The sequence below is a fragment of the Copadichromis virginalis genome, linkage group LG17, assembly GCF_057382275.1.
Source record: "Copadichromis virginalis isolate Kocher_CV1m ecotype Utaka linkage group LG17, C_Virginalis_male_GT1.1, whole genome shotgun sequence".
NCBI lineage: Eukaryota > Metazoa > Chordata > Actinopteri > Cichliformes > Cichlidae > Copadichromis > Copadichromis virginalis.
In genome coordinates, this window is record NC_140634.1 from 36312320 (window position 1) to 36333840 (window position 21521).

A 21521-nucleotide genomic window follows, 5' to 3' on the forward strand; every position below is an offset into this window, starting at 1 on the left:
TATTTTTATGTACAAGCTGTTGGGGATTTTAATAAGGAGCTTTATGGGAATCGACTCGCTGTCTTGGAGTCCAAGTGGCCACTAGTAGAACTGCAGGTTTTATCACTTTCAGGATGTGTTGCTGCTTGCAATACACACATGATATGAATAGTTCAGTAAATGAGAAAACCAAAAATCTTCGTTTTCAAAACTATGAACTGGTTTCACCATTTTTAAAAAACAAAAAAACAACAACAACATTTGCTGCGTAGTTGACAATTTCACACACTTCCTGACAAATAGTTGTAGTTGCAGTGATGTTTTTTGCAACCTAGAAGCGTCTGTTTCTTTTCTAGCTTACGACTGTCCGTCCATAGTTCCTTGCTTTTGCCTGGATGGCTTTCTCATTTCTCTTTCTCCCAGTTTTGATTACCTAACATATTTATCTTTTATGGTTTTACACCCAGCTGGTGTACTGTGGTCGAGATTAATTTACTGGATTAATGGCATGTGCATTCACTTCTCGTTGCTGTGGTTATCAAGCAGGGCTCCCAATTTTATTTTATTTTTTCCGCCCTTTCCCATCGTCGCATCAGACAACTTCCACTTAATCCGGACCCTCAGATAACCTCCAGAGGCTAATGTTTGTTCATCGAGATGAGCTCCCTGGTCTGCAATTACTGTACCACGATCGAGTAGAGTGATTACAGCTGGCTCCGCACACTTTAAATTTAAACCTGCCCATTGACCTTCCTCAAAGTGGTATCAAGCGCCCTATAATAACCTGCCATAAAGACTTCCATTTATTGAGTCTATGCTCAGTGTAACTACATCAAAATCCCTCTCCCACCCCCTAGTGATCTCTGTGACAAGAGCAGGTCAGCTTTATTGTGGAGTTGGGAAGCAAGCAAGGACACTTTGCCAGTGGGTTCAACATATAACACTTCTGTGGAGTGCGATTATCACAAGTACAGCCAGTACAGTGTGGTTAATCAGTGACTTTAATGAAGAAAAGGATGGTGGCTGGAATTTTCCCTCACGTAAACAAGTGCTCAGTTTCTGTGCTATCGCCAGTGACCTAACTGTCATAAACATTCCACACTTTTCCCTATCGCACTTGTGGTTGTCTTTCACAGTAGGGATATTCCAGATGAACTCAGTCAGGTCACAGTAGCAGCATTTTTCTTCATCACCGTCAATTTAGCTTTTGTAACTCCTAACTGGAACCAAGCTAGGCATTTCTGGGAATCTGTTGCGCGACAGAGACAGAAAAAAACATCATAGTCAAAAATGATTCAGCATGACTCAAGTTTGACAGATCCTCCCCAGCTTGTATATTCCATCTCCGCCCATAGAAGATTTTCCAGAAGATGAAGTTGACACCCGAAACCATAAATTGTGTTAACGTGATAATAATGATGTTACCACTTGACCTTATATGTGAATTTGTTTAAAACAGAGCTTCCAGATGTAAACTGCACACAGATACAGACGCAGACAAACAAAAGCCAGTCACTGAGATGGCCTCTGAGCCTTGGAGTAAATGCTCTGTCCACATAATGGTTGAGTCACTGCTCTGATGCAATTCAGATCAGAGGAAAGTCGTGAATAAATCATGGCATATGCTTTAGAGAGTGCTTCCCCTTCCCTCCAAATTACTATGCTTAGCAAGCAATACTTCCTCAGGCCCTCTAAGCCTGAATGTCTCTCCCTGCCAGAGGGGGAGGTTTAGATTTTTGCTTTCCCATATGTCAGCGCTGCATAGACACCCGGCGTGCAGGGCTTCACTTTTATCAATATTGAAAGTATCGAAAATCGGCCTAAAACAAAGTTAAGAGACAAAGCAAACCTAGGCTGATTTTTGTCCATTAGTCAGACAGGACTACAACTCGGTCGCAAAGGGTTCTGAAAAGACAGAAATAGTGATATAGTGCCTTGTCACGCAATCAGCAGAGCCCTGCACTTTTCTAGACATTGCGCAACAAAGGTGCACATTAGGACGTAAGCCTGACATATTCAGATCAGACAGTAAACTGTGTTTAACCTGCCAGTACAAAGTCCACGTAATGCAGGGATGCACAGAGGTGAGAAAAGCTCAGGTAATAGTCTGTCTTCCATAGTCACTGGTGTCTCCGACCTGCTCCTGATCTACGTAGGCAGCTTCCTCAGCTCAGCTAACCAAATTATTATTTTTTTATCAGAGTAGTGAGGTGGAGGAGTGGATGTTGTGCGCTACTTGGGAGAAACATCTTAACATTGTGCAGAATGTGGATGAAAATGGCTTATGACAAGGGAACCATGTTATCATTGAGATAATGTTTACCATTGTCACAATCTGTTGGTTCAGAACATTGACGAGCAAAGTCGGTGTGTGTATATCTGTTGGTATTTGGTCAAAAGTTGAAATTTTGTACTTTAGCTATTATAGTCCATCCTGTGGGTGACATAAATGGCAATCCAAAAGTCTCTGGATTTATAAATTAAGGCTTTCAAAGCCCAACCATGCTTTTTACCCTATCCAGGGAACATCCTGGATAGATCACTAACCTGCGGCAGGGCTAACACAGAGGCCATTCACAGGAACATTCACGGTTTTTAGAATTTACAAATGAACTTAACCCTGCTAATTCCACGTCTTTGGACTGTGGGAGGAAGCCGGAGTATCCGGGGAAAACCACTGCAGATATGAGGAGAACGTGAAAAACCTACACAGAAAAGACCCCAGGCTGGACTCAATTTCAATTTTACAATAATACATATAGAGAAAAACTCAACAATCATATGACCCCCTATGAGCAAGCACGTTGGTGACAGTGGGAAGGAAAAACTCCCTTTTAACAGGAAGAAACCTACGGCAGAACCAGGTTCAGGGAGGGGCGGCCATCTGCTGCAACCGGTTGGGGTGAAAGAAGGAAGACGAGATAAAAGACATGCTGTGACTAATAACAAATATGATTCAATGCAGAGAGGTGAATGAGAAAGGTGACTGAAGAAGAAATACTCGATGCATCATGGGAATCCCCCAGCAGCCTACACCTATTGCTGCATAAGTAAGGGAAGATTCAGGGTCACCTGGTCCAGCCCTAACTCTATGCTTTAGCAAAAAGGAAAGTTTTAAGCCACATCTTAAAAGTAGAGATAGTGTCTGTTTCCCGAATCCAAACTGGAAGCTGGTACCAATCCATCTAATAAATAATTATGGATGGATTTACACCTGTTGGTTACACTAGATGACAAGGTGGGGCGGAGACCTTTAGGTATCAATCTTTTTGTAATATGAATGTCTGCACCACATGCCGTGACCATCCATTAGTACAGTGGGGCAAAAAAGTATTTAGTCAGCCACCGATTGTGCAAGTTCCCCCACTTAAAATGATGACAGAGGTCAGTAATTTGCACCAGAGGTGCACTTCAACTGTGAGAGACAGAATGTGAAAAAAAAATCCATGAATTCACATGGTAGGATTTGTAAAGAATTTATTCATAAATCAGGGTGGAAAATAAGTATTTGGTCACCTCAAACAAGGAAAATCTCTGGCTCTCACAGACCTGTAACGTCTTCTGTAAGAAGCTTTTCTGTCCCCCACTCGTTACCTGTATGAATGGCACCTGTTTGAACTCATCATCTGTATAAAAGACACCTGTCTACAGCCTCAAACAGTCAGACTCCAAACTCCGCCATGGCCAAGACCAAAGAGCTTTCGAAGGACACCAGGAAAAGTATTGTAGACCTGCACCAGACTGGGAAGAGTGAATCTACAATAGGCAAGCAGCTTGGTGTGAAAAAATCAACTGTGGGAGCAATCATCAGAAAATGGAAGACATACAAGACCACTGATAATCTCCCTCGATCTGGGGCTCCACGCAAGATCTCATCCCGTGGGGTCAAAATGATCATGAGAACGGTGAGCAAAGATCCCAGAACCACACGGGGGCACCTGGTGAATGACCTGCAGAGAGCTGGGACCAAAGTAACAAAGGTCACCATCAGTAACACACTACGACGGCAGGGAATCAAATCCTGCAGTGCCAGACGTGTTCCTCTGCTGAAGCCAGTGCATGTCCAGGCCCGTCTGAAGTTTGCCAGAGAGCACATGGATGATACAGCAGAGGATTGGGAGAATGTCATGTGGTCAGATGAAACCAAAGTAGAACTTTTTGGTATAAACTCAACTCGTCGTGTTTGGAGGAAGAAGAATACTGAGTTGCATCCCAAGAACACCATACCTACTGTGAAGCATGGGGGTGGAAACATCATGCTATGGGGCTGTTTTTCTGCCAAGGGGACAGGACGACTGATCCGTGTTAAGGACAGAATGAATGGGGCCATGTATCGTGAGATTTTGAGCCAAAACCTCCTTCCATCAGTGAGAACTTTGAAGATGAAACGAGGCTGGGTCTTCCAACATGACAATGATCCAAAACACACCGCCCGGGCAACAAAGGAGTGGCTCCGTAAGAAGCATTTGAAAGTCCTGGAGTGGCCTAGCCAGTCTCCAGACCTCAACCCCATAGAAAATCTGTGGCGGGAGTTGAAAGTCCGTGTTGCTCGGCGACAGCCCCAAAACATCACTGCTCTCGAGAAGATCTGCATGGAGGAATGGGCCAAAATACCAGCTACTGTGTGTGCAAACCTGGTAAAGACCTATAGTAAACGTTTGACCTCTGTTATTGCCAACAAAGGTTATGTTACAAAGTATTGAGTTGTATTTTTGTTATTGACCAAATACTTATTTTCCACCCTGATTTACGAATAAATTCTTTACAAATCCTACCATGTGGATTCATGGATTTTTTTTTCACATTCTGTCTCTCACAGTTGAAGTGTACCTCTGGTGCAAATTACTGACCTCTGTCATCATTTTAAGTGGGGGAACTTGCACAATCGGTGGCTGACTAAATACTTTTTTGCCCCACTGTATATCATTCCACCTGGCCAAAGTGGGGGGTGCGACCTGATCAGCAGTGCCGTACGCATGTCTCCAAAAGCAGCAACCGGAGCTGCAGTGAACATAAATATTGAAATCATAGACTGTGACTTTTTAGCATAGTAGAGAACTAGCAGCATCACTGGCACCACTCTTCTCCTGTTACATCTTCCACCTTGGTTGTCCTTTCCTCTCCATCTGTTTACCTAAGCATTGGCTTAACAAACCCATTGTGCCTGGGAGAAATCCACGTCTTGTTTGACAGCTCACTGCCATGTGTACCCAGGCAGATCTGCGCTTTGTAATCTAAAGCTGGTGCTCAATGCACAGCCCTGTCTGTATGCTGAGAGACGGCTGCAGAGGGAGGGAGGGGGAGAGATACAGAGAAATAAACACTGCCAGAAAGCGACAGCTGGAGATTGGGTAAACTGCGCAGGTTTACACTGCATCACTGACAGCAGCAATGCAGGATCTGTCATTACGGTGATTGCTCTGTTCACCTGAGCTTTGGGTCAACAGGAGGAAAAGCTAATCACGCAGTAAAGCTGCATGATGATGTGGCACTGATAGCACCAAGCTATTTGAAAGCTTTGTAATATCAGCAACAGTTTTGGTAACTTTCACACACTCAGCTAAATCTTGTCTCATCTTTTGCAAACACATGTGACTAGGAAGGCTCGGGATCGAAGCAGAAAACGGAATAACATAGAAACAATACAAACAGGAGGGAACACCTAAGCATTTCCTTAAGCTTGCACTGGCTTGTCCTCTAACACACTGTCAGTGCCACACCACACTATAAATAAAGGGATTACATAGTGAACCAATGTGTAAAGGGAGGGGTGCCGAGAACAGCAGCAGAATATGAATATGATGACAACTCATTGTTGTCAGAGGACTGAAAGGAGGCAAGGGCACGCGCCGTATTCTCGGAGATATCATAAACACAAGCGAAGTCTCCCGTGGACGTGCACGAACGCATAGGGTTCGCCGACTCAAGATCAAAATTCAGAGGAGCCGTGTCTAAATCTGTCGTGTATTTCACAACTCGAATTGAGGGGGGCTGAGGAGAAAATGTCCGGGGTGGCGTCACTTCAACGCCCGAGTGAAAAACAGCTGGGGTGTGACAAGGATTTCAGACGTTGCGTTGACTGTGTAGGAGACCGGTGTGTTCAGCGGAATCCAGTCGAGCAGGATGCCATCTTGCTTTAGGGAAGCAGGATGAGCTGGATGGATCACGAGCCTCACACATGCACCTGTAGAGACGCAGCTCCTTGCTGATCGAACTGGTTTTTATCAGTTCAATCTGAATTAAAGGTGCTGCCGCTAAAGTAGCTGCAAGTCTCGGGAGAAAAAGGATTATGTTGCGCCACAGGAATGCCTATTAAAGCCCAGCAGCAGTGCTTCACACTAACATTTAATACACCTCACTGTATCGCATGTGTGTCAGGCATATTACCAGAAGTGTCTGGCCTGCTGGATGGCTTTGCAAATTGTGGAAGTGAGAGATTAGGACTGTTTTGTGCATTTCACTGTATTTCACACTTTTTGTTGTTACACACTGATCAAATCTTAAGAGCTGTTGTCCAAACTTTAGCAGGGGTTTGAATTGTCACATTTGCAGCCATGTTACTAAGAGACCACACCAAATTAAGGCAGCACGACCTTATGCTGACCTTCTTTGATCAGGGATTATATATGGCAATATCATCAAGGACCACTCTCACCCCAGCAACCAACTGTTTGAACTATTACCGTCAGGCCGACGGTACAGGTCACATAAAACCAGGACAAACAGATTCAGGGATAGCTTCTTTCCCAGAGCTATCACCGTAGTAAATAAGCACAAAAACAATTGAACCTATTCCATACCGTCACTGTCATTATATTATGCTGCTATTCATACTGTCATTATATTAATGCTGCTATCCTGTATATACTGTACATACTATTGTTTGAGTACTTACGATTGTTTTTTTTTTTGTACTTTTTATATTTTACATTTATATTTATTATTGAAACTTGCACCAAGGGAATGGCACTCCAATTTCGTTGTACTCTGTACAATGACAATAAAGGCTATTCTATTCTATTCTATAGTATTTCTTTGCGATCAGTGTGGATAAATGAGACATAATATTGAGAAATTGCACTCACCTTACTTCAGACTATCCTGGCTGTTTAGCATTTGTTTTATAAATGGTGGGTATATTAAATGTGGACTATAAAACACTGACTTTTGTGAGCTATAATACTTGAGAATTTTTGAGGGGACTTTAAAGGTTTCTAGGCAAAATATTTTCAGTTGTAGCCTACTCCAATAAACTAAAGCAGTGTTTAGCCCATGAATTAAAATGAAATTGGGTACCTAAGTAAGTAAACACATTTTTTTCATAGTTTGGAACATTTGGAGGAAATCCCACACGCATATTATTTTTGCTCCTACATCAAGGTAGGTAATTTCGAATACAAGAGGAACATAGCAGTGAGACCAGTATATGGTGACTAGTGCAGTGGAAACATAAGCAGAGATGTCACAGAAGGGATTTCACATTAGCTGTGTAAACCACAGACAGCCGCAAGAAGTGATAAAACGGACAGAAATGGACAGAGTAAAGTCCAGGCTTTATTGCACTTCCCTTCAAAAGAGGAATTGCATGTTTGATTCAGGAGCATCAGAGTGACATAAATTTTGCAAGAATATCTGTCAACTTGCTTTGGCAAGTGAAATATGAATACAAGGACGTAAGATCACTGCTGTCAAAGGGGATCTGAATGGGTTTGGTTCATTGGTTTCCCACATTTGGACCGGCACATTTTGGCAATGGAGGCACAAAGGATCCAATAGTTGAGCTGTTGGAGGCAATCACTACCAGCACAAAGAGCTGCAGTCTGTCCAAGATGGCCCATATAAAGTTAGTGGCTCTTGTATACATAGGCTGTTGCTGTATTTATGTGTTACGATCAAAAATGGCTACCGGCAAAGAAAGGTTATTTAATTTAAGAAAAACAAAAAGGGCATTTTCAGCCACTAGCCTAAATTCATGTAGCTCCTTTTGAAACTCTGTTATTCTAGAGTCCAACCTGTTTATGAGTGTGATAATATTATCAGCTTATATAACTATTTTCCCCCCGTAGAGGCATTTACAACAGCCAATAAGTGGAAGTAAAATAAAGAAGAGATAACCATGTGAATCATTTGTTGTATAGTTTGTCAGTGAGCACTTTGTTTGGAACGAAGTGATATGATCAGCTGGTTGCTGATATGATGGGCGAAGCGTAAATAAATAAGTAAATAAATAATTATATATATATAGAGCAGATGTTAGCGACATCTTTATTATTAGTATTGCTCTTAAAAATCCTGTATTGGTTAGACCTGAAAACTTTAAAACACACAGAGTGCAGCGCTCCAATTATCACACCCTCCAGCTTGTTATGGAGCTGTGTTAGCCAGCTCACGTGCTTCGTCACTGTTGAATGCTAGCAGCAAAAATAAAAGGTGTATAGTTCTCAGAGTAACACAGCAGTGGCTGCAAACCTTAAGGAAGTCTCTGTAACTGTTTGGTCAGAAAGCGTCTTTGACACCCGGCTCGACCCCTGGGCTTGGAGAACTTGTGACTTTTCCCAACAGGAAGTAGTCTTGTCTTGACCTTTGTGAGCAAAGAGATTCTCAAAGAGGGAGCCATCATAGCCTTGTCTATGAAGTGTGTAGGACTGAAACTTGCAGCTGTTTTCATTAAGGATTAAAGTACCAAAATGTCTTAATTAAACATTTTACCTGTGAAATTTGATTGACTGGACATCAGTCTTAAATCAAAAATGCTATCCTTTATGACAAATCAAATCCTGACAATAAAGACAGCAGGACCATAGAATCGGACATTCATTGACTGATTTGTTGCAGCTCATTTTGGGGCCTTTTTTCCAGGCAAGATGGCGAAATGCTTGCATGAGTAGTTGCCATATTGTACTGTTCAGAATTCCAAAAAGAAAAAGCCAAAAGGCACAATTCTGCCTTACCTTTTTCAAAGTGTGCCAAAATGAACAATAGCTTTTCTTCAGAACTGTGCTCTTGAGTTAAATGGTTGAAAGTATTTACCAAAGGAATGAAGTTTAACTGACCTCCTAAACTCCATTAAATTTACAAAAGATCCTTTTTGTTCCATTACCAAAGGAAATTAGTATTGCTAAGACCTGTGGCTCTCAATCCTCGTCAAGTGCTGCTGAATATCTACCTTTCAAGGTACCTGAAGGGCCACTTCATTGACTTTGCACTTCATTGCCGTGTTCTTCTTCAAATATGACACACTTAAAGAAATGACTGCAGTAATCCGTGCTCTTTTTGACAAACACGCTAACAAAATCCTGCACCTGGGTGATAGTCGTGGGTGGAAAAGACACTATTTTACCCACACTTGGGCCTATTTATATAGTAATCCATCTTACTATTAAGGAAGTGGAGATTCTAATAAAATAAGTCACGGATTTAAGTGCATAAGTGCATTTACAGTATCAAATTTGTATACATGAAGTCACAAAGTTTGGGGTGTCGTACACATCACTACGTGACGAAGGGGAAAGAGAGGGACTACCAAGCACTTTTCGGCTGGTAGAGAGACGGGAGCAGTCGAGTGAGGATGATCTACCAATTGCAAGGTCAGTCGATTGATCCTGTCCTACCGGTCCATACCATGTGCAAGATACTAAATCACAGGTTGCTCCTGATCCATCTAGAAAAAAACCCAATGCATATGTGTGTGACTTAGTAAGACTTGTAATAGGAAGTGTTTTGAGAAGTCAGCTTGAGTAGAAAAAGCGCTGTGCAAATACCTGTCCATTTACCATACGTCATCAGCCAGTTCTTGCAACTACCTAGATTTTTCTAGGCATGGGAATTAAAACCATAGCTTATGAATGCAACAGTTACACAAGCAATGTTCGTGCTTGTGTAATTGTTGTCTTCACTGCAGAAGGGTGTGGACAGAAGCATGAGAAACCTGCCTTGTCCGATTTAAAACCAAAGCATGCATTGGTATGTGAAAGTGTATTAAAAGAAGTGTCTGGATTAAGAGTTTTACTTCCTGGTGGGGGAAAAAAAAAAGCCTAAATAATTGGAACGAGCATGAGAGAGACTGTAGGGTGATGGTGTTGACCAAAGTGGTTTCCATTCGGGGGAATCCGGACTGTTATGATGTGACTCAAGCAGTCACATGAAAAATCTGTTTTTGTTTTTGAACTTTTTTCAGAGTGAATAACCGCTCTTTGGGTAAACTGATCAAATCTGCTAGAAGTCTTATAACAGAGTTACAAGTTCAAAAAATCCACATAACATTTAGTATACAATCCTGTCTGACAACTTCAGGGATGGTGTAAAAAGTCTTCAGACTGGTCTTGCCTTTTAATAGTGTTCCCTTTTGCATCGCAGGTGTTAATTCATCTCACGTGGGTTGAGTGGAAACTAGTGGCAGCCGAGGCCCTGAGGATATGAATGTTTCTGGCTCAGTAGAGAAAGGCACTAACGGTGCCTGAGCCGGGGATTACACGCACACTTGGGGCAAAGCAGCGCACTGCCATTGCCAGGGTTTGAGGTTCAGAGTTAGATGGCAGGGTTGGAGAACTGCTCATTATGTTTCTCCTGATCCACACTGCATGTGAGTGTGTCTTTGAACTTGGCCTTGATCCCATGCCAGTTAAGCTGCCCGCTCCCTTGTTGGGAAAAAGAAGCCTGAGCAAATACCTAAGAGCTTATTTACAGTTGGCTAGCAAAATGCACATAGTACAAAAGTATGATCATGTCGATTTCTCGGTGGAAGGAGGACTAAACCAAGTTAAAACCAAATAGAAACAGACAGAGCTCAGTCGACAGGTACATCAGGTTAAGTTTGTTTATTTGGTTCTAACAGCAGAAAAGAGAACTCTGTACGTAAACACACAAAGAGAGTGTTAAAAACCAGTCAACATCGTCCTTATTCGTGCTTCTTTGTTCCTTATTGTTTTAGCATTCTTCCTCTTTTTCTAGATGAATCTGCTTTTCTACCAATCAGCATTCAACCTGTATACACTGTGTCACGATATACTGTCTAGCTTTTAGGAGTTCAAGGGAAACTCGGAACAGGTCAAGACCTTTAACATGTGATCAGGGACAAACAATTCTGCCACTGGGCAGGTTTTTAAAAAAATGGGCAAAAGGTCAAGGAAGCTCCAAGAGTCACTTAACAACCATCCAAGCATGGCAAAAGTAACTGACAGATGTCAGTAATTAGCTTTACAAATGTTCAAAGTGATTAAATAAAAGGCTGCAGGAACATTAATATTCCCTTTCAGAGTTCTTAGGTATCAGTGTAGCAATGAAAACAAACATCTGAATTCTCTCCTTCGTGTGCAGGATTTCTAGTTATTGGGCAAAAAAAAAGACCCTTTTCCCTCCAGTTCCTGAAAAGCTGACTTTTTGCAGATAGCAGACCTCTTCGGTTTGCTGTAGCACACTGAGCCCTGTGGTATGAATAGGCAGCACACACATGGCTGCCAGTGCCAAGATTCTTTTCAAGCACAAAGAAAAGTATGTCAGAGCAGAGAGGATCTGCCTTGTATGGCCGAGGGCTTAGCATGTAGCTTAGGGACCGCACTGAGCTAAAAAGTGGAGAATTTATGTGGGGGTATGTGCTCTGTGTATGTGGTGAAGTGATTATTGTGTCCTTGTGTGTGCATATCTGAGGATGTGTGTATGTGCCAGGGTTATTAGAGCAGTGTTAGAATTCGGGAATGCTAGCCATTGTTTCCAGTTTCTTCCCCAACTAGGTTCACTAGGGTGTCGGTTTTGTTTGTTTCTTGTGTTAATTTGACCAAGTGGTTCAGAGGAACACCCTGACTGTTTTGTGTGGCAACGGCTGTGAATGCTCATGTATATGTTGTATTTTTGTTTTGTATTTTAAATAAATTTGCATAGATTTCAGCGAACCTGTTTTCTTTCACTTTTCCCTCTCACTCTGGGGTATTGTGTGTAGAATTTTTAGGGTGAAAATGAATTTGATCCAATGAATCTAGAATACGGTGGCAACATGACAAAATGTGGAACAAGTAAAACACTGTGAATATTTTACGGATGCACTGTGAAAAGATAGTATCATGAGTGTGGTTGTTGGGGGGTTTTGGCGGGGGGTGCCTTTGGGGGAATTGATTTGCCTACTTCTTTGAAGATATCATATGTTTAATGTTTTGTTTTGGATTCAGGCCTGGGAGCTTAGGATGATACGTATGTAAATGTGTAAAATACAAGATAAGATTTTTCTGATTATATTTCTCAGAGTTTTAGACACAATTCAGGCACAAGATTGGTACTGAGATATAAAACAAAGTGCAAATTCAGAATTTCACAATGAATTATCTGGAACCTGTTACAGCTGTTTATCTTTGCCTTATGTTATTATCACTATCATCATCATCATCACCAGTCACAGAGTGTGGCCGCTGAGGTACATGGTGCTTAAACCAATGCTCTGCTGGCTCAATAACTGCAGAGTTCCAAACCACCTCCGACATTCAGATCAGCACAAAAACTGCACCGGGACCATCATGGTATAGCAGCTCCTAAAACTGCAGTGTGTCGGTGGCCAATTACTTTTGTCCATATAGTTTATGTAAAAACATCCAAATTTTCTAGCACGTTCTGATCTGAATATATTGTGTTGAAATTTCTGCTTATGTGAACTGAAAGCTTTGAATTGAAAATTGTAAATCTAGTGGTTGATTTGTATGATACATGGACAACCAAACGAATTTTGGCGTACAGGCCAGAGCTCCAGTTTAACAGTTTAAAAATGGAATATAAAACTTTTAGAAATTCATTATGTATTTTAATTCAATACCAACAATCAGTTTGGCAGGAGAACTAGGTGCTATTTTTCAAATAGTTTTTTTTCCTGAAATAAAGCCATTACCCACATGGCCATAACTCTTCTTCCTATTTGTCAAAGTGTGAATATCGATGGCCATAAAGTTATTCATGCCTGCATGGCGTATCATCTTTATTTGAAAAAGAAATGAAATCCTATTCCCTCAGACTCCCAGGGGAGAAATAATATGTCATGCTTCCCTCCCATCCATTTCACCATATCAGCTGAATAAATTTGTAGGAGAGACTGGAATGCCTGTATGTGACGCAGTTGAACAGGTCACTTAAAAACAATACAAGTAATATTGTCCTTCCATAGTACAAAAGTGCACAGCTGAATTTGTTCTGTTAGTAGCCATGCTCGGGATTTGAATATTTAAATAATGAAATGGTTCAAAGGGAAATTTGTCTCGTCAGGCCTGGCAATATTTAGGCATCAAATTCCCAGCACTGGGTTCCACCTTCTTAAAATGATTTTTAAGGATTATATTGCATTGTCTGTCACATAAGTGTGTTCACATTAGTAAGGATGTGAAGATGGATGAATGCATTACCAACAAATCCACTTTTCAACGCAGGGTTCTTTAATGTCACTTAGGAGCCCTTCAAGTCAGCTGAGCTGCCCCGTCTTGTTACTGCCAGGAGGTACCAGGTCACACTGTGCTCAGAAAATTTTGTTAAACCTCATTCTCACGCTTATGGGGGACATTAACAAAGGGATGTATTTTCTTCCCAAACACTCACAACCTCTTGGGACATGACAGTGTTATTCCCATTCATTTTGCTCCTTGTGAAATGAATTCCAGGCTGCTGTTCTGAATTTGGATACAGTATCCAACAGTTTTGACATTTTAGAGGGAAATCTAAGCTTACTGATTTATTTGTTTATTTATTTTTGCAGTGGGAAATGAAAACAACCCACTGATGTATGATTACAAGTTATCAGGCTTACATCTGAAAACATTTCTGTACTTGGAAATAAAGAGAAAAATTAGCAAGTATACAGAGTGATTTATCCAGCATGCTTATTCACTCCCCTTTTAAGTCTGTTTTAGTCTCCACCAGTTTATAGAGAGGATAAAAGATGACTCGGGTTATTGACTCAAGCACTTTGTTCATTTCCACAGTGGAATAAGACGAGTTGAATCGCAGTATTATCAGCTAATGCTGGCAATGGATAATGAACCTGCTTTGCAAGGTGTATCCATGATGTACCTGGAGATTGAATGGAATGCTAATGTGGTTACCAAAAATTAGTCTTCTGACAAAATGTAACTCAAACCCAGGATGCACAACCTCAGGTCTTACTGCCTGAGGTAATTTAAATGAGTGAGTAATATAAAAGTGCAGTCCTATGCATTTTTCATAAATGACGCAATTTGCTATAGATACCAAATGCGCTGATGTGTTTGTTTCTCCTCTAAATTTGAGTGAATATACAGGACATTTACATCAAACAAACTAGAATTTCTTCGAGGAGACAGAAACGGTTACATTCTTTGTTCTAATTTCTGATCATCAGAGGACAGACGTGGCACCTGTGGCATGCTCGTTGCTTGGTGGGGTCCTGTTATGGATGTTCAGGCTGAGGCTTGTTGTTTTGTCCATCTTTGTTTTTTTTATATATATAATGAGACACAACATGAGGCTGCATGCTTGTTGACTTCCAACTTGTCAGTCACAAGTTGCTGAACAATGAGGTCTTCGTTTGTGACTCACATGGGGACCACGGTTTGCAGTGTGGACTTCATGCTATGTTTCAGTGCAGATTGGGATTGGCCACTTGAGGCTTGGTGAGACAGCCTCAAGAAGCCAGTAAGGGAAATGCTGCTGTTTCCAGATATTCCCAGTTAGCCATTTGGATACATCTGGCTGTTTAGCTGCTAAATGCTCTAATTTCTTAACCAGCTACTAACTTCAGTTGCTTGGTGCTGGGCAGGGAGCATACAATAGGCTTATCATGGCTTTCTGACAAAACACCTGCATGTTACATCGGTAAACGGGGCTGATAAGAGCAACAATAAAGGGAGTGGAGAATAAAACTAAAATATCGATGTGCCACATTCTCAACGGTGTAGAGGGGAATTGCAGTTGAATGATTATTCTTTGTCAGCTTGGCTCAGAGTGACCCCTTCCACAGACCACTTAGTTTCAGGATCTATTGTCCATATGAAGAAAAAAAAAGATACCGATTACTGGAGATTTATAGATTACAGCATGCATCACGAATGCTTTTGTGTATAGTTTTGTGTGCTTTGGTCATTGTGGAATGGAGTGAACTAAAAGAGCCATTTCATGTCATTTCAGTACACAGCTATTCTGTTGAGGTGTGTGAAATAGTTGCTGTCCGCAAGACAGAAGACGATGACCAAGACGCTGCACAGACTGGGAAACATCAAAAAAAGACAAAACAGCTGTATCCCTATGCATTCACAGGTATGACATTTACAGAAGCATTTCATTATCACTAGTTTTATAAAAGTTATGCAAAGCCCAAAGTAAAAAATGTAGCATTTTTGTCTTTAAAAACCCGCATCAGTATCTATCCTATGTCTCAGTCTTATTAAAGTAAAAACTAAACTGATAAAGTAGCCACTTTAACCTCTGTTGCTTCTTCCAACAACTGAACCTGAGGCCAGTCTATATCAATGTCGCCTTGAATTTCCTGTAGTATGTTAATGCTACATTGCAGTTGCACTTTGGTTAAGCGTGCCAAGAGGCTGTGTTTAGTGCCACAAGTCGCAAGTGATGTGACACTGGGAATAAGCCTGTAGACAGCTCCATAGTCAGAAAGTAATGCATTAACAAGAGAGTCCCTCACAGCTTAGCAGACTGGGTCTAAGATGGCAGCATGCCAGCGACTTTGGGGCTAATGCTTGATTTGGAGCCATTAGATTATATCCAAACAAGATCGGATTTACATTATGTATCGCAGCCAAATGTTAAAAATTACCTCACTAATGTGAGCGTTTACTGGCAATGAAGTGCGTCGAGTCTGACACGACTGCATTTCCACAGTCTGTGGAAACTTGGCTTCAAAGACGCACCCCATCACTTACATCCTGATTATGTAACATATTAAAGGATAATTTTGCACCCACTCTGAGCGTCTCTTTGCATACCCCATGGTGAGTACGAGGTACGGTTAGCGATTTGGACAGCACAACTTTCCTGAAAAGTTAACTTTTCTATCTGATGAAGAAAATGCTTAGTGTGATAATTTCACTTTGAAATGCTTAGCGAGTGAATCTGCTGTCAAAGTGCTTAGTGAGTGAATTTTTCCTTCTTAATGTAAATATTTCAGTAATGTTCCTAGCAGGATATTATGGGACTCTGTCTCTACTTTGTGTGTGTGTCTGATTATGAGCACAGCCCTGTTTCATTTAGGAAACTAATTTCTTCATGCTTTCATTTCTATTTCATTTCTTTCATTTTAAAGGATTATTCTATTCTATTCTATTTCTGACATAAGCGCATATCTGAATAATCTGTGTGTTAAGGATAAAGCCCAGGTTTATTCTCAGGGCAAGCCCCCACTGTGCCAAAGCCAGGTAATATGGTAAATGACAAAAGTAGGAATTGTTAAAAATACCTGCCTACTAAATAAACTATAGGTCACAAGCGATCTGGGTATTTTATGATTATGACTTTAAGCAAGGCAAAATGATGTGAAAAGAAGACATTATCAGAGGCTTTGTTTAGCACATTTGGAGGCATTTGTCTGATAAGATGGTCTATGGGAATGATAAAAGCATCTTTCGTCTCTGATTTTTGTTGATAAGTGGTCTCTGGAGTGTTCTGTTTTGTTTCTTTACAGTTTCCTATGTGCGAAGGACACAACAGCACCAGTGGCGGTGTAGTGAGGTCACCTTTCACTGTGACAACCAGGCACTCTGCGAGGAGTGGGTCCAAGTTACAAATGAGCAGCTGTCACTACTCAGTATGTGTCATCTGATGTTCTGTAAAAGATATGGGTTTGTACTTTGTACTTGATGTACTGACCCGACGCACCATGAAAGTTGTATTTTAGCTAAGTGCACGCGGTCATTAAGGTCCACTCTTACTGGAAACTGTGTATTAGAAGGTTGGCACGGTGGTTAGCACTGTTGCCTCACAGCAAGAAGGTCCTGAGTTCAGTTCCACCATCAGGGGTCTTTCTGTGTGGAGTTCTTCTCCCCATGTTTGAGTGGGTTCTCTCCAGGTACTCCGGCTTCCTCACATAGTCCAAAGACATGCAGTTAGTTATGATAGGTTAACTGGAAACTCTAAATTCCCTATAGTTGTGAGGGCGAATGGTTGTCTGTCTGTAAGTGTTAGCCTGTGACTAATGATTTTTGAATTTTAATTTAGAAATAGGGCTGCCACAAACGATTATTTTGATAGTCGACTAGTCACAGATTATTTTTGTGATTAGTCGACTAATCAGATCGTGCATCCATTGGACGTAAAACGTACATCTTATTGCACCAGCATGCGTCTGCACTTATATAATTATCATTAGCTTACAGCTTTAAGTGTTTAGGGTATGTGCTAACTAAAAATAAAGACAAGATGAGAGTTTATTAAATTTTAATGACATTTGCAGATTGTTTCGATGGAGTTTAATCTGCTTGACGTTTATTCAGCTGTGTAAAAACTATAACTTTAATCTCAGCCAAACCGATTTAATCAGGAACAAATAAAATACTAAAAAAAGCCAAACAATATTATTTTTAAGTTCTCCAAGTGACTTATATATCATGTTTAACCTGAGTAGCGAAAGACGGTGGTGGGTTTGAAAACGATTTGCCGGGAGTCCGGTGTTCTCACGGGCTCTAGTGAGCCTTGCCCCCGGCTAGCTATCGAGCTAGTGGGTAACAGACATCTCTGAAAACGTTGGAGCGCTTTTGAAAGTATGCGGTGTCTTGATAAACTGAGCAGATATTTGAGGTTTACACAGCTACATTCTCGCCTGAAAACATGTTAATCGTTTATTTTGTGACCCAGAAAGAATAATAAGAGTAATATTAAAACTAAATAGCTGCCGCCATTGTTGACAACTGAGCTGGGCCGCGCTATGAATTCTGGGACACAGCTTCTTCTTCTTCGGGGTTTAACGGCAGCTGGCATCCTTGTACATGCAGTGCTGCCATCTTCTGTTTCAGTCCGATATTACACTCTTAAATACTACTACTTATTCCTGCGTCTTTTGTGATCTTACAAAGCGTCAAACGATGCGTCGACTATTAAGTTAGTCGTCCACGATTTTAATAGTCGACGTAATCGTGACTAGCCGACTAATCGTGGCAGCCCTATTTAGAAATATTAAATAAAAATAATAAAAATAATTAGGATAGCTAATGGGCGGTCCTACAGTAAAAGAGAATGGCATATACAGTATATAACTAAAAACGAACATAGCAGCACATTATCCATCAACATGTTTACAAAATAATTAGCTTGCTAAATGTAATGTTTTTTGTGTACTAACAGATTACATGGTGATGCAAAGTTACTAGACTATTATTCAAGCATATTGAGTTTGCATTTTATTTTTCACCTGAGTGCAAAATGCTCTCTTATGCTCTGGGTTTAATAAGCATCACATGATTAGGCTGTACAGAATTTAGTGTTTAACTAACATGCTGAAATAAGAGTGGAAGGTGGGTTTAAGCCATTTAAAATGGTCCTCTTAGTCCCATTTCACTTGGCAGGATGAATCAATTCAAGGTAATTAACCACATTCATTTTGAATAAGTCGCTGCATCTTCAGTAGTATTAGTCACACACCTTTACATCGCCCATTTACAATCCATTTATGTAATCTAATGGAACTTTTGTCTTATTGCCAAACAATATGGCACCCTATATTTCTTTGTACTCATTTAACACTTGATCCAAATCCATTCATTTTCACTTTGAGCATCCCATGTATCTTAGTTTGTTGTCCTAAATTGTCATGGTCCTGGGCCATGTTGGCCCAGTGTTCTTAGTTTTCTTGTATGTTTGTATTTTGTTCCTTGCTTAGGCCATGTTTTCTGAGTTGCCCTGTTGTGTTGTTCCCTAAGTGTTTTCCCTTCATGGCTTTTACCCCCTGTGTGCCCCTCTGTGTATCTGTGAGCCCTCGTCTCTCCTTATGTTTTATTCCATGTTTCCCCTGCCCATTATGTCTAAGTTCTCCCCGTGCTCTCTCTTCCCCCTGTGTGCCCTCTATGTATTTATGAGCCCTCGTCTCCCTTTGTGGTTGTTTCATGTTTTCCCAGCCCGTTATGTCTGTGTTTTCCCCGTGCTCTCTCTCCTCCTGTCTGAACCTCTGTGCACTTCCTGTTTACTTTGTGACTCTCACGCCCGTACATGTCATGTTCAGTTCACCCCGCCCTGTCTCGTTATGATTATCAGTGTCACCTGTGTTCCCCGTGTGTTCCCACTTTCCTCGTTAACCCTCTGTGTATTTCTGTCTGCGTCTCCCTCTGTTCAGCGTGACGTCGTCCCTCATGTTGTGTGGATCTTCCTGTGCCTTCCTGCGAATGTTAGTTTACTTTTTCCCAGTTAGTTCTGTATTTCCTGTATTCTGCCGTGCCAGCATTAAAGCTGTGTTCTTTAAGTTTATCCCCGTGTCTGTGAGTCTGCATCCTGGGTCCTTCTCCTGCCTGCCGCACAGCGATTCATGACATAAATGCAGTCCTCCACAACAGCCATAAACAAGCCATTTAGTATTCTCCATCGCAGCTCTTTGTAGGTTTATCACCGAATGATGCAGTGCCTCTGAATTGCTTTGCACTCCTCCTACAGTCAGTAGACACACCATTTATTTCTTGAGCGGCATGTTTTTGGGACAAGTCAGGTTGACTGAGCATTTTGAGAAAGGTCTCTGGTTAATGAAAACTTCATCAAGCTTTTGTCAGCTGGACATTTGTTTCAAAAAAAAAAAAAAAAAAAAAAAAAAAGGTAAACTACACATTTTAAAAGATGATCTCATGCCCCTCCCTGTTTTTGCAGCCAATCGACCAAAGAGCCTTCTGGTATACATCAATCCATTCGGTGGAAAGCGTCGTGGGAAACGTATTTACGAGCAGAAGGTGGCCCCAATGTTTCGCCTTGCCGGCATTGCGACCACTGTGATTGGTGAGTCCCTATCAGTAGCATTCCTCAACATTTAAATAAAAAATGAGTCTTGATGGTTGCCATATAGATCTCCACTGCCACTGTGGCCTCTCGTGGGGACTGGAGAGGCTTGCAAGGATATGATTTGGCTTATAGTGCCATTAATCATGCCACCACCTTAATGGAAGCTGTGATAGTTGATAAGCTCGGGTATCCAAACACATCTATTATTCAATAAGTGTTTGTTACAGCTACACATAGTCTGGGGTATTGATGGTCCATCAGAGGGACCGCTATTCACCTTGGGCTTCCTACAGCTGCTGTAGGTTACAGGATTGTGTGTGTGTTGCTATTATATGCCTGGTAAACAGAATTACTGTTGAAATATTGTTTTTGGTTTTATAGGCTCATTTTGCTTGCTAGTATACAGTAGCTGAATTAGGTTGAGGTTTTTTTTGGGGGAGGGGTTGCCAGCACACTTATGCCTCTTCTGACCATTAATCTGCTCGATAGGTTCCAGTGAATGTTTCAAAGGTGAAGTACTTTCCTTGTCTTGTATTTCAAAATGCATGTAATAGAGTGCTTGTTCTACCAGTCAAGCCACAAAGTGCCTAGTTATTTTGTCAGTATATTCCCTTTCATTGAATGCCTACTAATGCTTGCCATTTGATTTGTTTCCATAGTTACAGAGCGTGCCAATCATGCTGAAGACCACTTGAAAACAGAGGCCAATCTAGATAAATATGACGGGTAGGTACTTAAGCTAGGTAGCTCTTGCTTTTAGGCTTTGAAAACTGGTTCTTCACCGGGACATGAACTTGACTCTTCTTTGTTTGCTCGTACTTTAATAAAGCTACTGAGAAACTCGGCCATAGTTTGTATTAACCTCTGCTGTATTGCAGTCTGTGTTGTGACAGATTACGGATACAAAGTTCTTTGTGTTTCTCATATTTAACAACGGGAAAATATTCTGATCATCTTAATCACTAACCTTCTTTGTCAGGACATTTCTTAAATCTCTCTATGCCACAATAAATGCTTACAAAGAAAATTTATTGGTTTATAATAATAATAATAAAAGAAGATTAAACTGAGTAGATGTTGGATGTAAGTGCTCTAAAAGCACTCCAATGTAAGATTAACGGTTTGTAGCCATGTTAACTCTTTGAGATATAAAGCTTAAAAACACATCAGTCTGGTGGTTTATATTGGTAGCTGTTGATGCTGTTTCTTTTGTAGAATGGGGGTTGTTATGTTGCCGGCATATCTATTGTTGTTGGGAACGTTCAGTTTAGTTCGGTGTTATGGTAAGACTTGAAATTGTTCAAAAGGTTTGGTGCTGTTGTGTCCTAGCGTGACAGGAAATGATAAAAATGAAAGGTTCTTTCCTTTCGTGTTTTCATTACTGGCCCGTTTCAAGGTTATTCTAGATAACTAAAATTAAACTGAAAACTAAATATAAGTGTGAAAAAACACTTTGCAAAGAAAAAGGAGATTGAGACATATCCATTAATTCAAAACTCTACCGTGGTAATGATCCATAACTCAGTTTTAATGTTCAAAGCCTGGGTCATACACTGGTAGGTAGGGTCTAAAAACTCCAACAAGCCAATCTTAAAGGTTGCTTTTAAACAGTG

General features: G+C 41.0%; 1 protein-coding gene across 1 annotated transcript in view; it reads left to right on the forward strand.

Moving 5' to 3' along the window:
• The window catches only part of cerk (ceramide kinase), a 51367-nt gene that overhangs the window by 1105 nt on the left and 28741 nt on the right, over positions 1-21521 (forward strand). Inside the window, exons 2-5 of the mRNA XM_085436965.1 lie at positions 15109-15237; positions 16619-16741; positions 19780-19905; positions 20568-20634. Of these exons, the coding sequence (XP_085293091.1) occupies positions 15109-15237; positions 16619-16741; positions 19780-19905; positions 20568-20634 (445 nt within the window). The remainder of the gene's footprint in view (positions 1-15108; positions 15238-16618; positions 16742-19779; positions 19906-20567; positions 20635-21521) is intronic.